At 40.3% G+C, this 19,864-nt stretch overlaps 1 protein-coding gene across 1 annotated transcript; it reads left to right on the forward strand.

Moving 5' to 3' along the window:
- Nucleotides 1-1,692: 1,692 nt before the first annotated feature.
- On the forward strand, nt 1,693-19,791 carry LOC138770426 (Fc receptor-like protein 6). Its single transcript, XM_069949530.1, has 7 exons — nt 1,693-1,726; nt 14,293-14,571; nt 15,181-15,453; nt 17,153-17,431; nt 17,955-18,236; nt 19,273-19,551; nt 19,676-19,791. The coding sequence occupies exons 1-7, from the start codon at nt 1,693-1,695 to the stop codon at nt 19,789-19,791; spliced, it is 1,542 nt and encodes a 513-aa protein (XP_069805631.1).
- Nucleotides 19,792-19,864: the final 73 nt, after the last annotated feature.

Raw genomic sequence — 19,864 nt, forward strand, 5'->3', positions numbered from 1 at the left:
CCAACTCACTTACATAACTCAACTCGACCCAGGCCCTAGCTAAGTTCAGCAGGGATTCCTGTTCGGTGTGTGTGTCCTACTCACCAGAGAATCAGAGGGAAACTGATGCTACACTTCCTCTCCCCAAGTGACTACTTCCTACAAGGGTATGTAAGAGCCCCTGTGAGTGGTGGAGAAGAGAGTGCACAAAGAAAGAGGTACAGAGATAGATAGGTAAAAAGAAAAAGAAGTATCTTTATTGGACTACAGGATCACAGAATACAAAAAAGGTAACCCTTTAGTAGCTACAGCTGTGCAACACATACATACATATATATATATATATATATATATATATATATAGTGTATATATATATATATAGAAGCTCATACATAAAATACTGACATACTGTACTTGATAAATTCCTTCCATTCATCCTTATAGCTTCTCTTTGGCTTTTGAAACTTTTTATTTGAAACAGGTGATTTTTTTTTTTTATATATATATCTAATTTCCGCACAATAACAAACCTATTATATCTATATATGCAAATATCTGGAGGTTGATAGAACATTAATGTTACTGGTGGTGCCTTGATCTACATTGTTGATATGGTCAGTGTGGACAGTTAAGAACCATTTCATAGACATTACACCAGAAACAGCTGCTCAGTGAGTTCTAGGTTGCAGTGCAATGACAGGTTCTTTGCGGTCGCTTTTCAATGAATAGTGGCCGCACAAAACTGACATGTCAGTTTTTGCGGGGCCGCTAGCGATCCTGGGCGGAGTGCATTCTATGTGTATACACTCCGGCCAGGATTCCATACACGGGAGCACTACGTAAGTTCCGTAGTAATCACGGCCGTTGTTGCAAATCATCAACAATGGCCATGACTAGTACGAAACACACGTAGTGTGAACATAGCCTAACAATAGATACTAGGTCACCAGAACAATGGAGATCTCTTTATAAGTTTCATAGTGCCTGGGGCCATGGTATTTTAATATGTTATGATATATTACATACACTATTTGGTCATAATCTTCATTATTCATTACTTATTAGATCACAAAGAATGTTGTCACAAAACTAATGGAAACACCTTAACATTTTTGTCTGATAAGATAAGTTTCTTTTGCTCACTATAGTTTGTTTGAAATTACAGGAGAAGAAGCATTTTTCTGTGATAATATATATCACAAAGTTACTTATATTTACTTGTACTATTGACCTAGGCAATAGTACATTATCTATATTGTTGTGTAACTGAAGCATGTAGGGTGTAAAGTCCTGATCTACAGCGTGATTGGAGCAGCCAGACATAACACAGACTGGCAAGGAAAAGGATGAGTGGTGAAGGCATCTGTCCATCACCCCTCAGACTAACTATAAGCAGCCCAGGACAAGGCTAGCTGGAACCCAGATGGTTGTGGTGGAACACAGAAAGTGCTGAAATAAGACTAAGTTCAGACTTTTATTCCAGACTTTGTGATCCTGCAGGTCCCCCCATTTGTTTATGAAGGAGACTCAATTCATCTTAGATGTCCTACATATCCTGGAAATGCTTAAAACATCCGAGTTGTCACATTGTACAAGGACGACCAGGTCATACAATCATCCCTTAAAGATTCAGTGTTACATCTTGATAGAGTTTTTAACAATGACACTGGCCTATACAGGTGTGAAAAAAATTCTATAATAATCCTACAGAAATGTATTTGGATGATGCCGTGATCTCTGTGAAAGGTAAACCACATAGTGTTGTTATACGTTATCATATTAGATCAGGTTTAGAGAGCTGTTTCCAACCTTACATTTTTATTAGTTAAAGAAGAAGTCCGGGTAGGGAGATTTTTTCAAAAGGGCCAGGGAGGGGAGGATGAAAAAAAATAACATGCACTTACCTCCCTGGCTCCAGCACTGATGGCCACATACCGCCTTTCTGGTCCCTCTGTCCTAGGTTCTGATCCCCACTTCCTGGTTAGAGAGGGGACCTGAGACGTAACGTTTCATACCTGCTCATCCAGTCAGTGGCTGTAACAGGGTATTGCCTCTGACTAGCGGAGCGGGCCGGACACGTAACGTCCCAAGTCTCCTCTCTAACCAGGAAATGGTCAGAAACGGGAGCGGTAGTATGCAGCAGTAGTAAGTGCAGGAAGAAAAAGCACTTTATAAGCATTTCCCATAATAAGTGTATATTGGTGATTTGTATAACTTTTGGGGGGCAATACAATACTTCAATAAAAATTTTCGCCGGTCTTCTCCTTTAAGCACAGTAGTGATAGTGTACCTATAGGACATGGCCCCATGAGAGATACAACCCCTGGACAAATTGATGGAATCACCACAATTACAATATATTATTATTAATACCAAAAGCATAATTATTTTTTATTAATGTCATAGATTTTTCCCCACGTTCAATTACTTAGTAACATAGTTAATAAAGCTGGAAAAAAAAGACAAGAGTCCATCAAGTTTAACCTACAGTAGCCCTACTGTGTTGATCCAGAGGAAGGCAAATACCCTTATGAGGCAGATGCTTCATAAATAGATAAATACATTTTGTAAACAGCAAAAATTATTATTATTTTTTTTTGCTTGTGCAAATTTGTCCTTCGCTGTGCCCGTTGTGTAATATTGCCATTCGGTGTTTTTTTTTGCTGTGTTGCCACATTTGCTATCTACACATTTTTTACCCTCATACCCCTTTTTATTTTAAGGAGTCTTATGTAGAGAAGGCCGACGGCCCGACAGACTACTAGCCATTTTTTCATTTGTGCAGGCAAAGCAGTGGGCTTATCTTCTCCCTCCCATTACATGGGCACACTGATACATTTCTGAATTTGCATTGGGAAATCGGTAGTTTATTACAGTGCCAGTGACGTGAATGAGATTTCTAGAAATCTTCAACCACTAACCAGGGCAAAAGCATCCTATACTCCAATCCAATACTAATTCTCTTACTGGGGATTTTTTGTAGCTATGTACCCTTTCTAATACAAAAAATGCCTGGTTTTCTGCTTTCTTACATCCTTTTTTTTTGCTTTGTCAACATTTGTTACTTAAGAGGAATTTAAAGAGACCCTGTCAGCAGGTTTATGCTGTCGCTGCATAAACTAGTGACAGAGAAGCTGAACAGAATGATGTATCACTTACATTGTTCTGTGCAGCTGATCCAGAGATATCCACCTGAATAACATGGATAATAAATAGTCATCTCCATTATGTGCATGAGCTCTGTATTCCTGGATATTCATGAAAGCAGAAAACTCCGCCCATTGGCTGATTGGCAGTTACCTATCCATGCTGAATATAGACAGTCACCTGTCAATCTGCAGCTGGAGGGTGGGGGAAGAAGCATCCATAAAGAAACAGAACCAAGCCTTGAGCATTCATACAGAAACAGAACCAAACCTCAAGCATCTATACAGAAACAGAACCAGGCCTAGCGCATTCATACAGTAAAAAAAATTAAAATCGTACAGCATATAGACCATACTTAACTTGGTTTAGAGGATAAATACAGAACAAAACCAAATCTAGAGGATAAATATGGCAATAGAACCAAACTTTCACAACCAGAGGTGTCCAAGCAAAACCTAAACCAGATTCCCCTCCCTACAACGTGCGGTCGAGCTAACAGTAGATAAACTGGCTCAGTGCCTTCCTATTGGCATTTACACTACATTTCAGCTATCTAATAATTAGGACTTTTTGTTGAACCCACAAAAATATCTTCTTAACCAACTTTTTTCACATACCCATATGACTTTCTCTAGTTGATGCACATGGCCTCCCATTACACATGGCCTCCCATCATAACTTAGGACAATAACAGAATTTAAACATTCCTTGGATAAACATATATCTATCCTAATATAATAAGAAAGGAAATACTCAAAGGGCAGACTGGATGGACACAGTGGTCTTCTTCTGCAACAATCTTCTATGTTTCTATGACTTAGAGTGAACTTCCAAATTTGCTTTTAGGATATAATTGGCAGGTCTTTTGTTGGGGTTGTCAATTTGTTATTACTAATTATCGGCCATTTATGAAGGTGTCGGAGTCAGAGCCGAAGTTAAAGCTGGAGTTGAAGGCTGATAAAGTACAGAAGTCGGAGACAGAACTTTGGCTTACTGACTTCCAGCCCAGATCAGGGAATTGCCAGAATAGGACGATGTTCACACAGCGATTTTCAACTACCGTTATTTGATCCTCAAAATAACAGTCGTCACATAACACACTTTGGTGGCTGTAATTGCAATGATGGCGGTTGGTACATTATGTGAGTTCAGGGTGAATGATGGCCGTTTTCAACACCCTTTTGGGTGTGGCTATTATTGAAGGTCCCCTGAATATTGTTAAAAATATGCTTGCCGTATCCCCTGTGAGCAGGAGAGGGGGGGCAGCAAGGCGAGGAGGAGGTGTGGCCTCATCTCGCACCTGATTAATCATGATTTACACATGTGTCTCTTAGTAAATTGGGCTGGGAAAGAAGGGACATGGGGCTTTATTTAAAATCAGTATATGAGTACGCCGGTCTTTATAAATGTCCCCCTATGCATATTAGGGGGACTATCATTCCATTGAATTCAGGGCAGATATTTATAATCCAGTTATAGAGGACATTATTTTAGATTTATTTACCTCCGGCTTTTCTCTCTCTCTCTCTCTCTCTCTCTCTCTCTCCCTCTCTTTCTCTCTTTTTTATTTATTTTATTTTTTTACATAGTCTAGGACTAAGTCTAAGTCCAAGTCCATAAACTAGACTAAGTCTAGTCTAAGTCCATAAAATGTGTAAAATTGTCTTCCATTTTTTGCCTATCTCTGTATCAGCACTAGAAGCTGAATGCACATAGCCTATCACCGCCTACATCCTCCTAGAGGAAGTGAGAATCGCAGGGCAGTATATGTACAGTAGATGACTAAAAAAAATTCTCTTTACAACAAATTCTTAGAGATTTATAGCTTCTGCATTCAGACAAGGAAACCAATGCTGACTTACCCAAGTCCAAAGCCAACATGTCAGGCATCCCACTGCTGCTTATACTGTGTAAGTACCACATGTTCTTTAAAAAAAAAAAAATTTGTAGAATTGTTTTGTTCTTCCTAGGGGTGAACTGAGAGTCTTGTGTAGGTACTATATTGCACTTTTTTTTTTTACTATTAAGTACATAGTACTATTTTTTAGTACTTAACGGGGCATGTATCACCTAGATTTTATTTTACTGACTAAAGCCAGATCTTTTTTTCTAATCTGTTTCAATTTTTGACTGTAATTTTTTTTTATTTTAGTTCAGATTTGTATATTGTTATGGGGCCACCATCTCGCTATTTTTAACAGCATTTAGTGACACGCTTTATGGCAAGCCTTATGGACATGATCTGTCCCCTTGAGATGAATGTGAAAAACTACTGCTCATAGTCTGTGACCTTTACGCTATGTTCACTAAGGCTAAGTATAAACAACGGCCGTTGTTTGGCGTGTCAAACAATGGACGCTGTTTTACATGTATCTACCACAGATATTACCATATCTGTTGCAGGAACATAATTTTATTTTATTTGTGCGGGCACATTTGGATGAAGTCCATGCAGTCTACGGACGCCTGAACCGCCATACATTGTGTGGACAGAGCAGGAACAATGGCCGTTGTTATTGTCTGAAAAATAATTGACATGTCATATTTGTGCAGCCATAGGGAAAAAAACGGCCATTGTTCAATACAGTGCATGAACAATGGTCATTGTTCCCCATAGAATTCAATGCAGGAACCGCCGTTGTTTAATCTCGTACAACGGCCGTTCTTGTCTTTAAACAATACACTGTGTGAACATAGCCTAAGAGAGATCATTCCACAGGCTGCTGCTATTATCCTATATTGGTGCTATCTATGTACTGCTGTCACCTGTCGCTGTAATTCTGTACAGCTCACTTTACAGCAGCCTCCTCCTTATCATCACAGATAGAACAGGAAATCTAAGCTTGGTTTTAGACCTAGTTGTGAAAAGAAAAACTCCAAGATATCAGGATTATTTTATAATATAGATAGTTAAAAGAAATCACCAAAAAAAACGAAAATTCCTTTAAAAATATGTTTGACATAAAAACTTGATTTAAACAATAGGTCCTTCTCTGATGACACATTCCTATAATGCTAATATTCCTTAAAAATATGCACATGCTCATGTAGCAAAGAGAGAAAGTAGTCTTACAATTATCTTAAAGTGCTCATAGAAGTCTAAAGAAGTTAAAGGAAAAGTTCACAAAAAAAAAAATTCTTTTAAATCAAATGGTGCCAGAGATTTCTAATATACTTCTATTTAAAAAAAATCTCCAGTCTTTCAGTACTTATCAGCTTCTGTATGTCCTGCAGGAAGTTGTATTATTTCCAGTCTGGAGAGCAGGAGAAGTTTCTTTAATTTATCCTCCTATTTCCCTTTAAAACATCTGGTGTATATCTTCTGAGGAAGTCCAGTACATTTCTATTACTTTATGGGTGTCTTACTAGATAATTTTACATTTCTCCATTCTCCTTCATATAACTTCCTCTTTTTCCTATTACCAAAAGAGACCTAACTTTTTGGGTTGTGACTCATACGTAAATAATTCAAAGGAAGACTCCAATCCTACCCAGGGTGAACTCTGTATCATAAGTATTAACCTAGATGGCTACATAACCCCCTCTTTTTAATCAGTAAAATATCTTTATTGGATCTTCATACTAAAATTTATACACACGGTTTCAAATTTTTTGGTCACATGACATCCAGAAAAAAATTTGAATAAAAAGTAATCAAAAAGTGAGGTACCGATAAAAAGTACAGATCATGGTGCAAAAAATACAGCCCCCATAGAGCAAAAAAAACAAAACAGGGTTATAAGGATGGGAATAGAGCAATTTAAAAAAAGAAAAAAAAAGGTAATTTTTTTTAAAGCAGTGAAATGAAATAAAAGTTATATAAGTTGCCTATCGCTGTAATGTGTGGAACATAGATAACTTGTCGGTTTTACCACCGGTTGAACGATGTAAACATGAAACCCCCTGAAATGAAAAAAAAAAAAAAAGCATTTTTCAATTTCATCGCACAAATATACATACATATATATTTTTTTTGTAAGCGCTGTGGTCTTTCAAACACAAAGAGGAAAAAACAGAAGTGCAAAAATAAAAATTGGCCTGGTCATGAAAGGGTTAATTGACAGGCTGAATGTTGTTGGTTTTTTGTAGCCCAGGGCAGTGTCCCATGGACTGTATCTTCTAATTTGCTAATTCCTAAAGCTTATACATTATCTCAGCGCTGGATCAATGGACTGAAGTAAGAGTAGTATCCAGTGCTTCAGAGTTAGAAGCCAAAAAAATATACATTTCTTTAAAAAAATCAGGAGGATAAAATCCGGCACTAGTGCCCCCAGCAGCAACAAATATATGGAAGTTTAGCAATCTCCTTAATGGAGACAACGATTCAGCAAATGCCCACGATATAACCACACAGCTAGGGATACAGACTGATTAGAAAATAATGCAATATCTCAAAATATAGAAGAAAGAAGTAGGCACTCACCCAATTTGGATACGTTTCATGAAAACAATGGGGGAGGGAAAGGTGTGAAATATATATATTTTTTTCCATTTTCTGAACAATCTGTCTTTTTAATAATTAAAGGGTTTTATGGCATTTTCTGGGAGAGTAGAAAAATGAATGTCAATATCCCGCCAAGACCTGCCGTTTAGTCAATCACTGGCTGAGATGGAACAGAACTTTGGCCTGTGATTGGCTGAGCGGTTCAGCTCCAAGCTCTCGTCTCTGATCTAGGCAGAACACATGAGCAATGGAAGACTGGAAGCTGATGAAATAGGAGCTTTAGACCCAGCACTATATATGTTTTATATGCTGGTATACCCCTAATAACTTATCAGACCTAGATGTAAGCGCATTTTGTACAGGGAAAACCAATATCATATCTTATATTGAGCCTCATTATTATAGACTATTGTGTAATTGGGATTTGGTTTCTCTCTTTCACAGTACTGACTGCACACAAGGCTGGTGAGTTACTTACATTACTTTTTACTTTCTTTAGTCTCAGGTATTGTAGTGTTTGAAAAAACTATTATGTTCTCAGGACTGAATATTTGTGCTGCCAGTTTGCTGCTACCGATTAGGCGGGCATCCCGTAGCCACTTTTGGCTTGTCTGTGAACCTGTGTTTTCGGGCTTACAATCACAGAGGTGGGTCTGTGGCACGGTCTGACCCCAAACCATTCTTTAGCCCGCCCCCACCTTCTCTCAGAGTGATTGACAGCCGACTCTGCACTGGATTTCAATATGTTTCCTTTTAAATCTTGCTTCCGAGGGAAGGAGATAAGTTTCATGTACTCAAATCTTTAGGAACCACAAGACTTAGAACCATTTCAAGTCTAAACAAAATGTAGAACTGTTAGGCTGTAATGTTTTCAAATTAACAGGTGTCAGAAAATTACTCTCGTACAGCTGCTGTACGTCTATGTCAGGAATATTCCAGAGCAAGAAAGGTTTTCTATGGGGGTTTGCCACTGCTCTGGACACTTCCTGAGATGGACAGAGGTGGCAGCAGAGAGCAGTGTGTCACACTGGATAGAAACCACCACCTCCTGCAGGACATATGCCAGGGTAGCCTATGCAGTGTTGTGGCAGCTCTGTGGGTGTTGGGACACTTGGGCACTTGTCAAGGTAGCATGAAGTGGCATTGAAACCCATCCCCGGCCAGCCGGTTTGGCTAGCCCAAGTGTTAGTATCTGGTGTGTAGGTTCAGGTGCATAATGGCAGACCAGAGTCAAACACCTTAACTTCCGCTTACTTAGGATCTTCAGAGCAATACAAGATAACACACTTTGGGATGCAGGTGCAGGAAAGAGGTACTGGTAATAGACTTTGTAGTAAGAGTAGGGTAGAGGAGCGTCTTGAGGACCCTGTTCAATGTATCTGCAAGGATAGCGTAGTGGACGAAAGAAGAAGATACTTGTACTTACATATAAATCTCTATGTTCTAAATCCAGGTCCCTGTGCTAAGTTGAGCAGACTTTCCAAGTCTTCCCAGAATAGCTGTTAGTTGCAGTAGCATACGTAGACTTTAACTGCAGCTTTGTCCTACTGGGGTACGTACCTAGCCTCAGGTATACTGCCCTGTGTCATGTAGAAGGTATCCCTGGTGTGGAAAAGGTTCTCCTCAGAGGACATCTCTCCCTCCTGAGGGGTCAAGCACTGCATCCTAGCGGTAGTTACATAGAAGAAATACGTTTAAGTCTCTTGGTCCCTGAGCCAGACCCTGGCTTCACTTCAGCAGGAACTGCCCTCTGTGTGTCTGTCTCCAACTCTACTGACAAAAGTCCCTCCCACCAGGAACTAGCTCCTTTTTATAGGGTTTTATAGTATAGGATTGGTGGGGCTGTGTGTGCAGATGAGAGACTAGAGGCAAAAGGATGGAAAAAGAAGAACAACCTGTGACAGGATAAAAAAAACACAACATGTGACAAATACAGTTAACCCAATACCTCCCTCAGCTGTGCTCAATACAAGTCATACAAGAAATACAACAGTGACACATAGTGGGTAAAAACACATAATACACCTCTCCTTCATCTCACTGTCAGAACCTGAGTTACTTTACCCAGGTGCATAAGAAACTTTGTGGCACACCTGTAACTCTAACTGAGGCTCCACGGACTCTTGTTTTGCATATTTAAATTTTTGGGGGCATCAGTGGAGACTCTTGATTGAGTACTTCATTGGAATTTTTTTCGCTGTTCTCCTTGAGTTCAGTGATTACTGTGTTTTGTACACCTGTGCTGGGACACTACAATAAAGCAACTGATAAGTACTTGAGCTTAAAAAAAAAAAAAATTAGAATAGAAGTAATTTACAAATCTTCTGACACTAGTTTAATTTAAAAAAATGTATCCGGAGTTACCCTTTAACAATTGTTTAAAATCAGCTTTGCAACTGGATTTTCCACTTTATAGGACCTTATAGAAACCCTCTATATCTGTGCATATCATTTTCTACCCATCATGTTAATATGTAATGATTGCGGAGGTTAAGATCTCATTGATGACCATATACTAGTTATGAGCGAATAGTGAAATATTCGAATATTCGATATTCGTACGAATATTTCCCGAATATTCGATCGAATATTTGATCCCATTAAAGTTTATGGGAACAAGTATTCGATTATTGAAAAACATCTATTCAACCACTTGGAGGTAAAATCCGGAAGCTGGGGGATTGGAACGCTTATCAAATATTTATTGAATATTCGGCGAACTATTCGATAATATTTGATAAATCGAATACCTTACTATTTGATCGAATATCTATTAGATCGATCAGTATTCGCTCATCAAGTTCTACCCATATTTGCACATCAAGTTCTACCTATCATGTTGATACGGTGGTTGAGATCCATTTTTGAAACAATTGTAAAATTACCATTGTTACAAACTATGGAACTATACATCTATAATAGTATATCTGCACTAGGTTCTTCAATGTTATTAATCACATATTGTATGGGGCAGTGGAGTTTTTGGAGTCAAGGTCACCAGCGACCTATGCACGTTCTACAGATACATCCATATCTATTTATTAGCTTCTTGCCAACATACATATGTCTCTCTGTCTTCCCACTTTGAGTTCTAACAAACAATAACCTTGTACTGTGTATTTGTTCTTTGTGTTTTCCAGCACCCACTTCAAAGATTCGGCTGCTTAAAGGTGATTACTTACATCTGTTATGTGCCTATGTATCTTATGAAACCCCATTCATGCAGTTTGCTGTCTACAAATTTCCATTCAGTGTTTTAATTACATACACGATTCCCTCTGCCAGTCTGATGGTTGGTTGGCACAAACCGATTACATAGTGTGTGTGTGTGTGTGGGGGGGGGGATTCAAATGCGGTGATACCTATTGTTTCAAAACTTAAGATTACATTTTTTTATTGAGCCCTTTAACCAGCAGCTGAGAGTGTCTTCTTTTGCTGCTCTCCCTGTTTTACGTACTCCCACCTAGCCAGAATCCTGCTCCACACTGATGAGAGGCAACACCCCGAAACAGCTGTCTGTGGATGGATACCCGGCTTTGGTATTTCCCTGGTCATATCGCCAGACTCCTAATTGAGTTGGATACTGACTGAAAAAGCCACGTAATATGGTGGATTTGGTGTTCTCTGTACAGGAGCCATCCCTTTTCTAGGTCCTACCCTGGAGGGATATCTGGCTACTTCCATGTTTGGAGACACATAACTGAGGCGCAACAGACTTTTTTGCATATCAAGAAGTATGGACTACTTACCTGTCGGAGTTTTGAAAGCATGTCCAAGTGAAATGATAACTACCATTTAAGTTGGCTGGGATGATCCCCATTTGGTACAAGCATTCCTCATATACCCCACATTTTTATACGGCCTTTTATAATGTTTTTCAAATCCATTCTCTACCCTTGGTTGCATTGGACATGTGTTTTTTTTTTATTCCATACTAACCATGTACCTTGTTCGCCAATTCTATAAGAAAATTAGTTCTCTATGGTCATCAAAGCTCCTAATGGTCCTCTGGGCCGTGGATACAACTGCTAACTGGACCAGAAAGGGATTCATCTAACCTGCTGATTGTTCCCCTTTAAAAACATGTATTATAAAACGCAAGTAAAGGGAAGAGGGGTACCCTAGTGCAAGACCAACTGATAATGGGAGTATTGTGCCAAATCAAGTACTGTACACTAACCTTGGTTAGTTGTTGTGCTATTGGTATGCACAACTCTTCATAGCGTTTCATAGTAGAATGATCACTGTTCCTCTAGGGCAGGCATGTCCAAACTTTTTTCGAAGAGTGCCAAATTTGATAAAGTGAACATGTGCGAGGGCCGACCATTTTACATGCTACATGCTATATGCTTTATAACACAGGCAGATAATAGCAAGCTGGATACCGGGGGGGCCGTAAAAGTTCGGAACGCGGGCCGCAAATGGCCCTCCGGCCGGACTTTGGACATGCCTGCTCTAGGGGCTATCCATGATACTGTAACACCTGGACATATCATATAGTAGATGCTGCTCATCAGCCTCAACTTTCAGCTCAAATCACATTGGATCCATTGGTGATTCCAAATGTAGTAGACACCTAATTTAAGTTATATGCCAATCCGAACAATATGATTTCCAAAAACAGTTTTATTTGAAGAGGTATAACGGGTAAGGTTTTTTTTTTTTTACAATATGGCCAGGCATGGGCTGTTCTTACATAATAAAGTAATCTTACCTCCCCGACTCGAGTGTCGACGCCACAATCGCCACCATAATCCTGCCCCTCCATCCCCTGTTCATCTGCTTCCAGATGCTGGGGCCGTGATGTTACAGGCCTGTCCAGCCAATCAGCGACTGAGGCGGTACTTTGCTGCAGCCGATTATTGGCTGGGCGGGCCTGCAATGTGCCGTGATGTATAGGATGGAAAGGCAGGATTAAGGTGGTGATTGCGTCGGCAGCACTTGAGTCGGGGAGGTAAGATTACTTTATTATGTTAAAACGGCACATACATAAAATCATAAGAGCTGAGAGATAACAATATTGGTACTGTATGTTTAAACTGTTACTTTGCTTTTTATTTGACAGGTTGAGTAGACATGTCAAAAGTTACAGTTGCATTGGAATTCAGTCCTGAGACCTACTGAGCTATGGTCAAGTTAAGCACACTTAAGTACACCAAGCAGCGTACTTAAAGAAGTCCAACCTCTGTTTTTTTTTTGTTTGTTTTTTTTTTTAAAGGGCAGGGGCATGGGGGGAAAAAGGGTAATAACTAACATCACCTCGTACTTCTTCAGTGCCGGCTCGCCACTCCAGGACCCCTGCCAGATTGGCTTAGCGGGCTGTACATCAGCTGGGGCAGGCATTTTCCCCAAAGTCATGGCGTCACCACAACTCAGGGGAAAATGCCTTCCGGCAGGGGGTTCCAGGACTTATCACATGGCTCTTCGTGGGGAGAGGTAAGCAAGGCTTCAATTAGTTTCTCTCTCCTGCCTCTGCCACCTGTGAGAATATAGCTGAGGCCAGACTTCTTTAACTCCTTGGCTGGAACCTGACTAAAGTGATGTGTTTCCTAGATCATAATGCACTTCACCCAGCTAAGAATTATGATAAAACATATTCTCATGACTAAACTTTGGACATATCTGGGCAACTTTTCTTTTTTTTCTGCTCATGTAATGCGCACTTACCATCATTAGTTGATTATTGTCACCTGTTTTATTCTAGCACCATCCATGTGTGTCACTACTGTGACCAGGTAATGTGGTCATTAACGAATCTAACCTGGTGATATGTCCCTACTGCACAGGAGACGCAGAGGAGGAAGGTATGTCTTTTACTTTCCTCCTCTGCACCATTCTCTGCACTTAGTTGTTTGCTCCACAGTCTGTTGAGACTGTTAAGCACTGCCCGCCCCCATATTATGATTAGAAAGGGGCGGGTCGATCGGGGGCGGATCAGCGCTATGGAGAGGGGCATTGCTCTTAACGGGTGGCTCGGTGCCCTTAACGGTTTCACTAGACTATGGAGCAAACTATTAACTGCGCTGGAACAGTGCTGAGGAGGGAGATAAGACACATACCCTCCTTCTTGGCGCCTCCTGTGCAATAGGGACATATCACCAGGTCAGATTCGTCTCGCTGTCTCGCTGCAGCCACTGATTGTCTGAGCGGGGTGTCAGGATACTAGGAGCTACAGAAGCAGGCTGGAGCATGGGCCGGTAATGTATTCACCGGGCCGCAGGAGATCGAGGGGGGGGGGGGACGTTTACATACTCACAGTGGGATGAAATTCTGCTGTGACTATGCAAACCTACTAAAGCGCCGGGAATGACAGTCTACTTTACTATGTGTGAACCCACCTAAAAGGAAGTTTTCATTGTGCCAAACTAGTAAAAAAAAAATTGTTTGGAATTTTTTCGAGGAATTGCTGTAATCATACTAAAACAAAATTATTTTTTATTGTCTCCCTAAAAATTAATACATTTCAACCAGTAAGTTATATGAGCCCCATATAGTGCAATTAAAAAGTAGAACTTGGCCCGCTAAAAAACAAAATACTGATTAAAAAAAACAAAAAAACTATACATCTTAGAATGCAATTATGAAAAAGATTTTCTTTTAGGCAATGAGGGGTTAAACTTATTTTGAGATTTTTTTTTCTTACAACAGTAAATAATAGTAATAAGAAATGTTAATAAGAAAACAAAAGAGCGTCTTTAATGATTTTTTTTGTTTCCATTAGAGCTTTTCTCTACACCAGAATTGGTGGTGACTCCCCATCTGATAGAAGAAGGAGATTACATGACCCTGTCATGTGACACAAGTCTAAGCCGATACAGAAGGCATCTAGAATTGCAGTTCACCTTTTATAGAGATGGGAGAAGAATTCAAGGACCAGGATTTTTTGACACATATGAACTTGGAGTGGCTCGCCCGAGTGATTCTGGGACTTATATGTGTGAGGTTTCATTAAAAATTGGTGTGAGAAAGGCAAGTCAGGCGAAATACATCCAGATTGAGGGTAAGATCAAACACCAAATGAATAACATACTCTGTATTTCCTATCCAAGCTTTACTACAGTGTGGATGTATTCATTCACTTTCTCAAGAGTCCCTTGTTACTGCATCAGATTATTTCCATGTGCCATGTTAAAGGGGTATTCCTGCCAGGCATTACAGAGTGTAGAGACAGCCGGCCAGGGACAAGGTTTACATGAGCCATCATGGAAGAGAGGGGGAGATCAGAGCGGAGACAGAGAGAACAGCTTAAGCACAGATTTTTGTGTCTTCAGCAGAAAACAGCAGCTCAGAACTGGAGGAAGGAGACTGAATAGATAATAACATGTATGGAAGGAAATGCTAGGCTCCAGGAGAAGGGGTGGTTATGTTACCTAACCGGAATACCCCTTTAACTATCTGAAATCCTTAACTAATTCATGACTTCCTGGTGAGACCAGTGTTAACCTTACAATGCCCATAGCCACTGTCATGCTTCATGTCATCCTGCCTCTATTTGTCACCCCCTCTAATCTTCATTAACCTGCCTCTATTCCTATTGGTGTTATAAAAATAAAAATAAATTAAAAAAATGTAAAGAAGATTCTCTTATTTTTGTTTTTGTTTCCATTAGAGCTTATCTCTACATTGGAATTGAAGGTGACCCCATATCCGGTAGTAGAAGGAGATTATATGACCCTGTCATGTGACACAAGCCCATACAGAAGGGATACGGAATTACAGTTCACCTTCTATAGAAATGAGGGAAGGATTAAGGGACCAGGATTATCTGAGAAATATGAACGTGAAGTGGCTCATCTGAGTGATTCTGGGACTTATATGTGTGAGGTATCATTAATCAATGGTGTGAGGAAGTCCAGCCAGGAGAATTATATCCAGATTCAAGGTGAGAATAAACATAGAATGACCTACCTAATCTTCATACTTCCCACCCATGCCTAACTATAGTGCCCTGCACCTGTTCGCTTTGTACTTCTATAGTTTATCTCTATAGTACATGTGTGCCACAACATACCAAGCGCCTTGGGGGAGATTTATCAAACTGGTGTAAAGTAGAATTGTCTTGTTGCCTTTAGCAACCAATCAGATTCCACTTTTCATTCCTTACAGATTCTTTGAAAAATGAAAGTAGGAATCTGATCGGTTGCTAGGGGCAACTAAGACAATTCTACCTTACACCGGTTCGATATGTGCAAATTGGCATATTTTTCCCCCAATACTTTAATAGAAATCCTGGAATCACATGATGAAAAGTCACATGACTTGTAATGAAAAGGAAACGAGTAAGCCACGTAAAGGTTACCCCCCCAGCGTTGTCTCTATTTAATCTCATGAGGAAGGAATTAAAGCTTTATATGGCATACACTACACCACAATTTGGCCTTCTACAAACCAAGAACTTTCTGCTTCTACCGGGAGACTCCATAGCCATCGGCAGCTGGCAGCAAGGATAAAGTATCACTAGTTTACTACATGTGCACCATAAAGTACTTACCTTTATGAAAAATGCATAAAGCTGTATATTGTGCCATGTTAGGCATTACACGCATAACACAGGTGATGTTTGCTGACCTCCCAACTCTCTCTCTCTCTCTCTCTCTCTCTCTCTCTCTCTGTCTGACCCTTTTTTACCATAAAATTCTGATGTGTATGACCAGAATTGCTAACCCTGAATCTGAGATTCCACAACCCATGCCTGGACCATTATATCACCTATGCCTGATGCCTACATTATTTGCACTGGTGTCACCTGGTCCATTGGCTTGAACTGGTAGCAACTTGGTATTCTCTAGCAAATACATCAAGCTTCCCCATCCTGGAGTGGAATAAAGGGTTAAAAACTGGAAGATACTTAGGGGGGCATTTATTAAGTCCGGCGTTTTTTACGCCGGACTTAAAAATGCCCCCGCAGCTCCGGCGCTTATGAGATTTATGTAGAGGCCGACTGCCTCTACATAAATCCCGTGCGCGCCGGTGCGCATCGCCGAAAACCTACGCCAGCTGAGGACTGGAGTAGGTTTTCGGCGTATATTTGGGCGGAACGGATGGTAAATCGCGCGCCCTCTGTTCCGCCCACTACACGCCCCCTTTCCGCCCCCCTGGCGTACTCGTTGGAAAGTGCAGATTTGCGAATATTTTATTCGCAAATCGGCCATTTGCGTATAAAAAAAATACGCAAATCGGTACTTTCCGCCGAAAATCATCCGTTCGCAGGATGATACATGTGGCCCTTAGAGTCCACTTCCAAGCTTGGCCCACAGTCAATCTTGTTAGGTACAACAATGCATCCATACCTATTGCTGTTTTATACAGGATTTGTTTTTTTTCCAGATAATCCATACTCATGTCCCAACAGAGAAGACATTTTTGCTTTTATGTTGTTATATGCAATGTGGCCCTTTATACATCCCCACTGCTTAGACCATTAGGGTTGAATAGGTTCCATCATCATACATCATACTTGTCTCCATTAACCCATCAAGGTTTTCTAAATTCTAATATTCATTTCATATATCCACTATTTTATATTACTATTAATCTAATTTACCTCCCAAAGTTATTAAAAACTTTCTGGTTTCTTCCAGAGCGTTTTTCTACTCCAAAGATGGTGGTGACCCCATATCCAGTAGTGGACGGGGATCTTGTGACTTTGACATGTGACACGAGCCTTAGCCCGATCAGAGAGAGTATAGACCTGCAGTATACCTTCTACAGAGACGGAAGGAAGGTTAAGGGACCCAGTTCATCTAAGAAATATCAATTTTTTCTTAATCATTTGGGTGATTCAGAAAATTATAAGTGTGAGGTTTCCACAAGAAATGGTCTGAAGAAAATAAGTCAAGAAGAATATTTCCAGATTCAAGGTGAGTGTCTCCAACTTCCTGTTCTAGTGATTAAGATGTTGCCACAACTTGCAGTCACAGTATATAAATGATACTCTACTCACCAGTGCCGCTTTGACATCCATGGTGCCCCCTTATCAGTATTTTCTTGTCTCCAGCTCAACACAATCCAATCAATGGCTGAGAGGTGTCACTGCTCTAGATAGTAATTTTCCAAGCATGCTTTTCTTATGGGACGGGAACAGAAAATGCTGATCAGCAGGGGCCATCAAAAGAAAGAGAAGGGGGATCGGGCGAGTATCCCCCTTTTTTTCTATCATCTGATAAACCCTTTAAAGTCCACACATCCGGCTTCCTCTTCCTACCTACTTTTAGATAGGCACCGCCCATGTGATCGGCCCCGGGAAACTGGCAGCACAGATAATTTCCCTTTAAGAAAAATATCTCCTTCGCACCATCAAAGTTTTCCAATGTGTACTTACCCTGCCAAATTTTTTGTTGATTTAATTTTTTATGTTGTTAATAAATTTCTCGTTTCCTCCAGAGCTTTTCTCTACTCCAATAATGAGGGTGACCCCACATTCAGTACTGGAGGGGGACCGCATGATCTTGACATGTGACACAAGCCTTAGCCAGTCCAGAAGCACTACAGAACTGCAGTATACCTTCTATAAAGATGGGAAGAAGGTTCAGGGACCCAGTTCATCTAAGCAATATGAACTTCAGTTGGCTCATCTGAATGATTCTGCAACCTACAACTGTGAGGTTTCTGCAAGAGACAATACTAAGAAGAAATTAAGTCAAAAGGAGTATATACAAATCCAAGGTGAGTTTCCTTCATTTTTTTCTGATCCCCAATATCCTCCCCAATCCACTTAGGAGGAATCTAATCCAACTGCTTTACTGTTCTTGAGATTGACATACACCTTATAGATTGAGATACACCTTATAGTTTTGCCAGCCATACCTACTGCTTGCAGCCAGTTCGGGTGTTGGTATAAGGTCTATGGGGCTCTCCCGATTGTGGTGGAGATAGGGGTCAGGCATGATGGAAAATCAATGTTCAACCTCTTTGTTCTCGGAGGGATAGCTAACCACTTCCCATAGAGAACACAGGATTGCTTTGCTGTGCAAAACGTTCCTGTGTATGGGGAAGACCGAGGCCAGACGGAAGAGATAAGTGACGGACAAACAATCATTTGGCCGTTAGTAATTGAAAGTGTACAGAGACCTTTAGTCCCACATATCCTACTTTAATGTATATATGCCAATTTACCTCAATGAATATGCTTGTTTGTGTTTCTGTTGCCCCATATAATATATATCCTCATTTATTTTATGTGATAACTTCCCCACAATATCAAGTCAACTAGCTAAATGAGTTAAAGGAAAAGTCTAGCAATTTCTAAAATGTTGCAGCCAGCAGGGGAAAAAATTGATTTCAAGTAGAAACTTACCTCTTCCCGTGCCCATGGTGAGTGTTGGGACTTGCAGCATACTTTATGCAAAATTAAGTATGTCATTGCAAAGTACAATTAGTGGCACAAAAATAAGGGCTCATGTGGGTCTCAAGATGAAAAAGTACAACTACTATAACCTTTTCAGCACAAGGAGGAAAAAATAGAAAATTGGCCTGGTCCTTAAAGGGTTAAGTTAAGTGCATTTCAATCTGCCCTACCATGCCCTGGTAGGGAAGTAGTTAATTCTGTCATGTTCTGATGGACAATCGGGCCTATTGTACAGCCTGCAGTGCTTAGGTTAACATGATTGATGGTCTGAATCTTTCACTAATATGTACTCTATTACGCTTACACCTGGCCTCATTTTGCACACAGTGTTTTTAAAATTTTTATTTTCTCCAGAGATTTTCTCAACGCCACAAATACAAGTGGATCCTTACCCGGTAGTAGAAGGAGGTCCCATGACCCTGACATGTGACACAAGTCTAAGCTCATACAGAAGGACTAAAGATCTGCAGTATACCTTCTGCAGAGACGGGAGGAAGGTTCAGGAGCCTGGTTCATCTAGAGAATATAAAGTGCAGAGCACTGACCTGGAAGATTCTGGGAATTATAAGTGTGAGATTTCTACAACAAATGGCATAAAGAAGCAAAGTCAGGAGAAACACATCCCGGTCCAAGGTGAGTTCAGATGTCGGTACCTCCTCCTCACCCTCTATATATGGTGGTTCATTAACAGAGAAGGAGAGAGCAGGATTACCTAGCACTTGAAGGTTTCTGTTGCGTTTTTCTGTTTTTGTCTCAGTGCTCAGCCCATCTCCCGTGGGTGTTGTAAACAGAGTTTATTGGATCCTTTATGCCCAGTTTTGTAAGCTTAGTATTAGCCCAATGTTAGGAACCATCTCTCTGAGGTCACCTTAATATGGTGAGATGGTATACACTCTGTTTAATCAAATGGTTTGCTAAGAACCTAATTAACCCCTTAAGGACCAAG

This window comes from Dendropsophus ebraccatus, chromosome 13, assembly GCF_027789765.1.
Source record: "Dendropsophus ebraccatus isolate aDenEbr1 chromosome 13, aDenEbr1.pat, whole genome shotgun sequence".
NCBI lineage: Eukaryota > Metazoa > Chordata > Amphibia > Anura > Hylidae > Dendropsophus > Dendropsophus ebraccatus.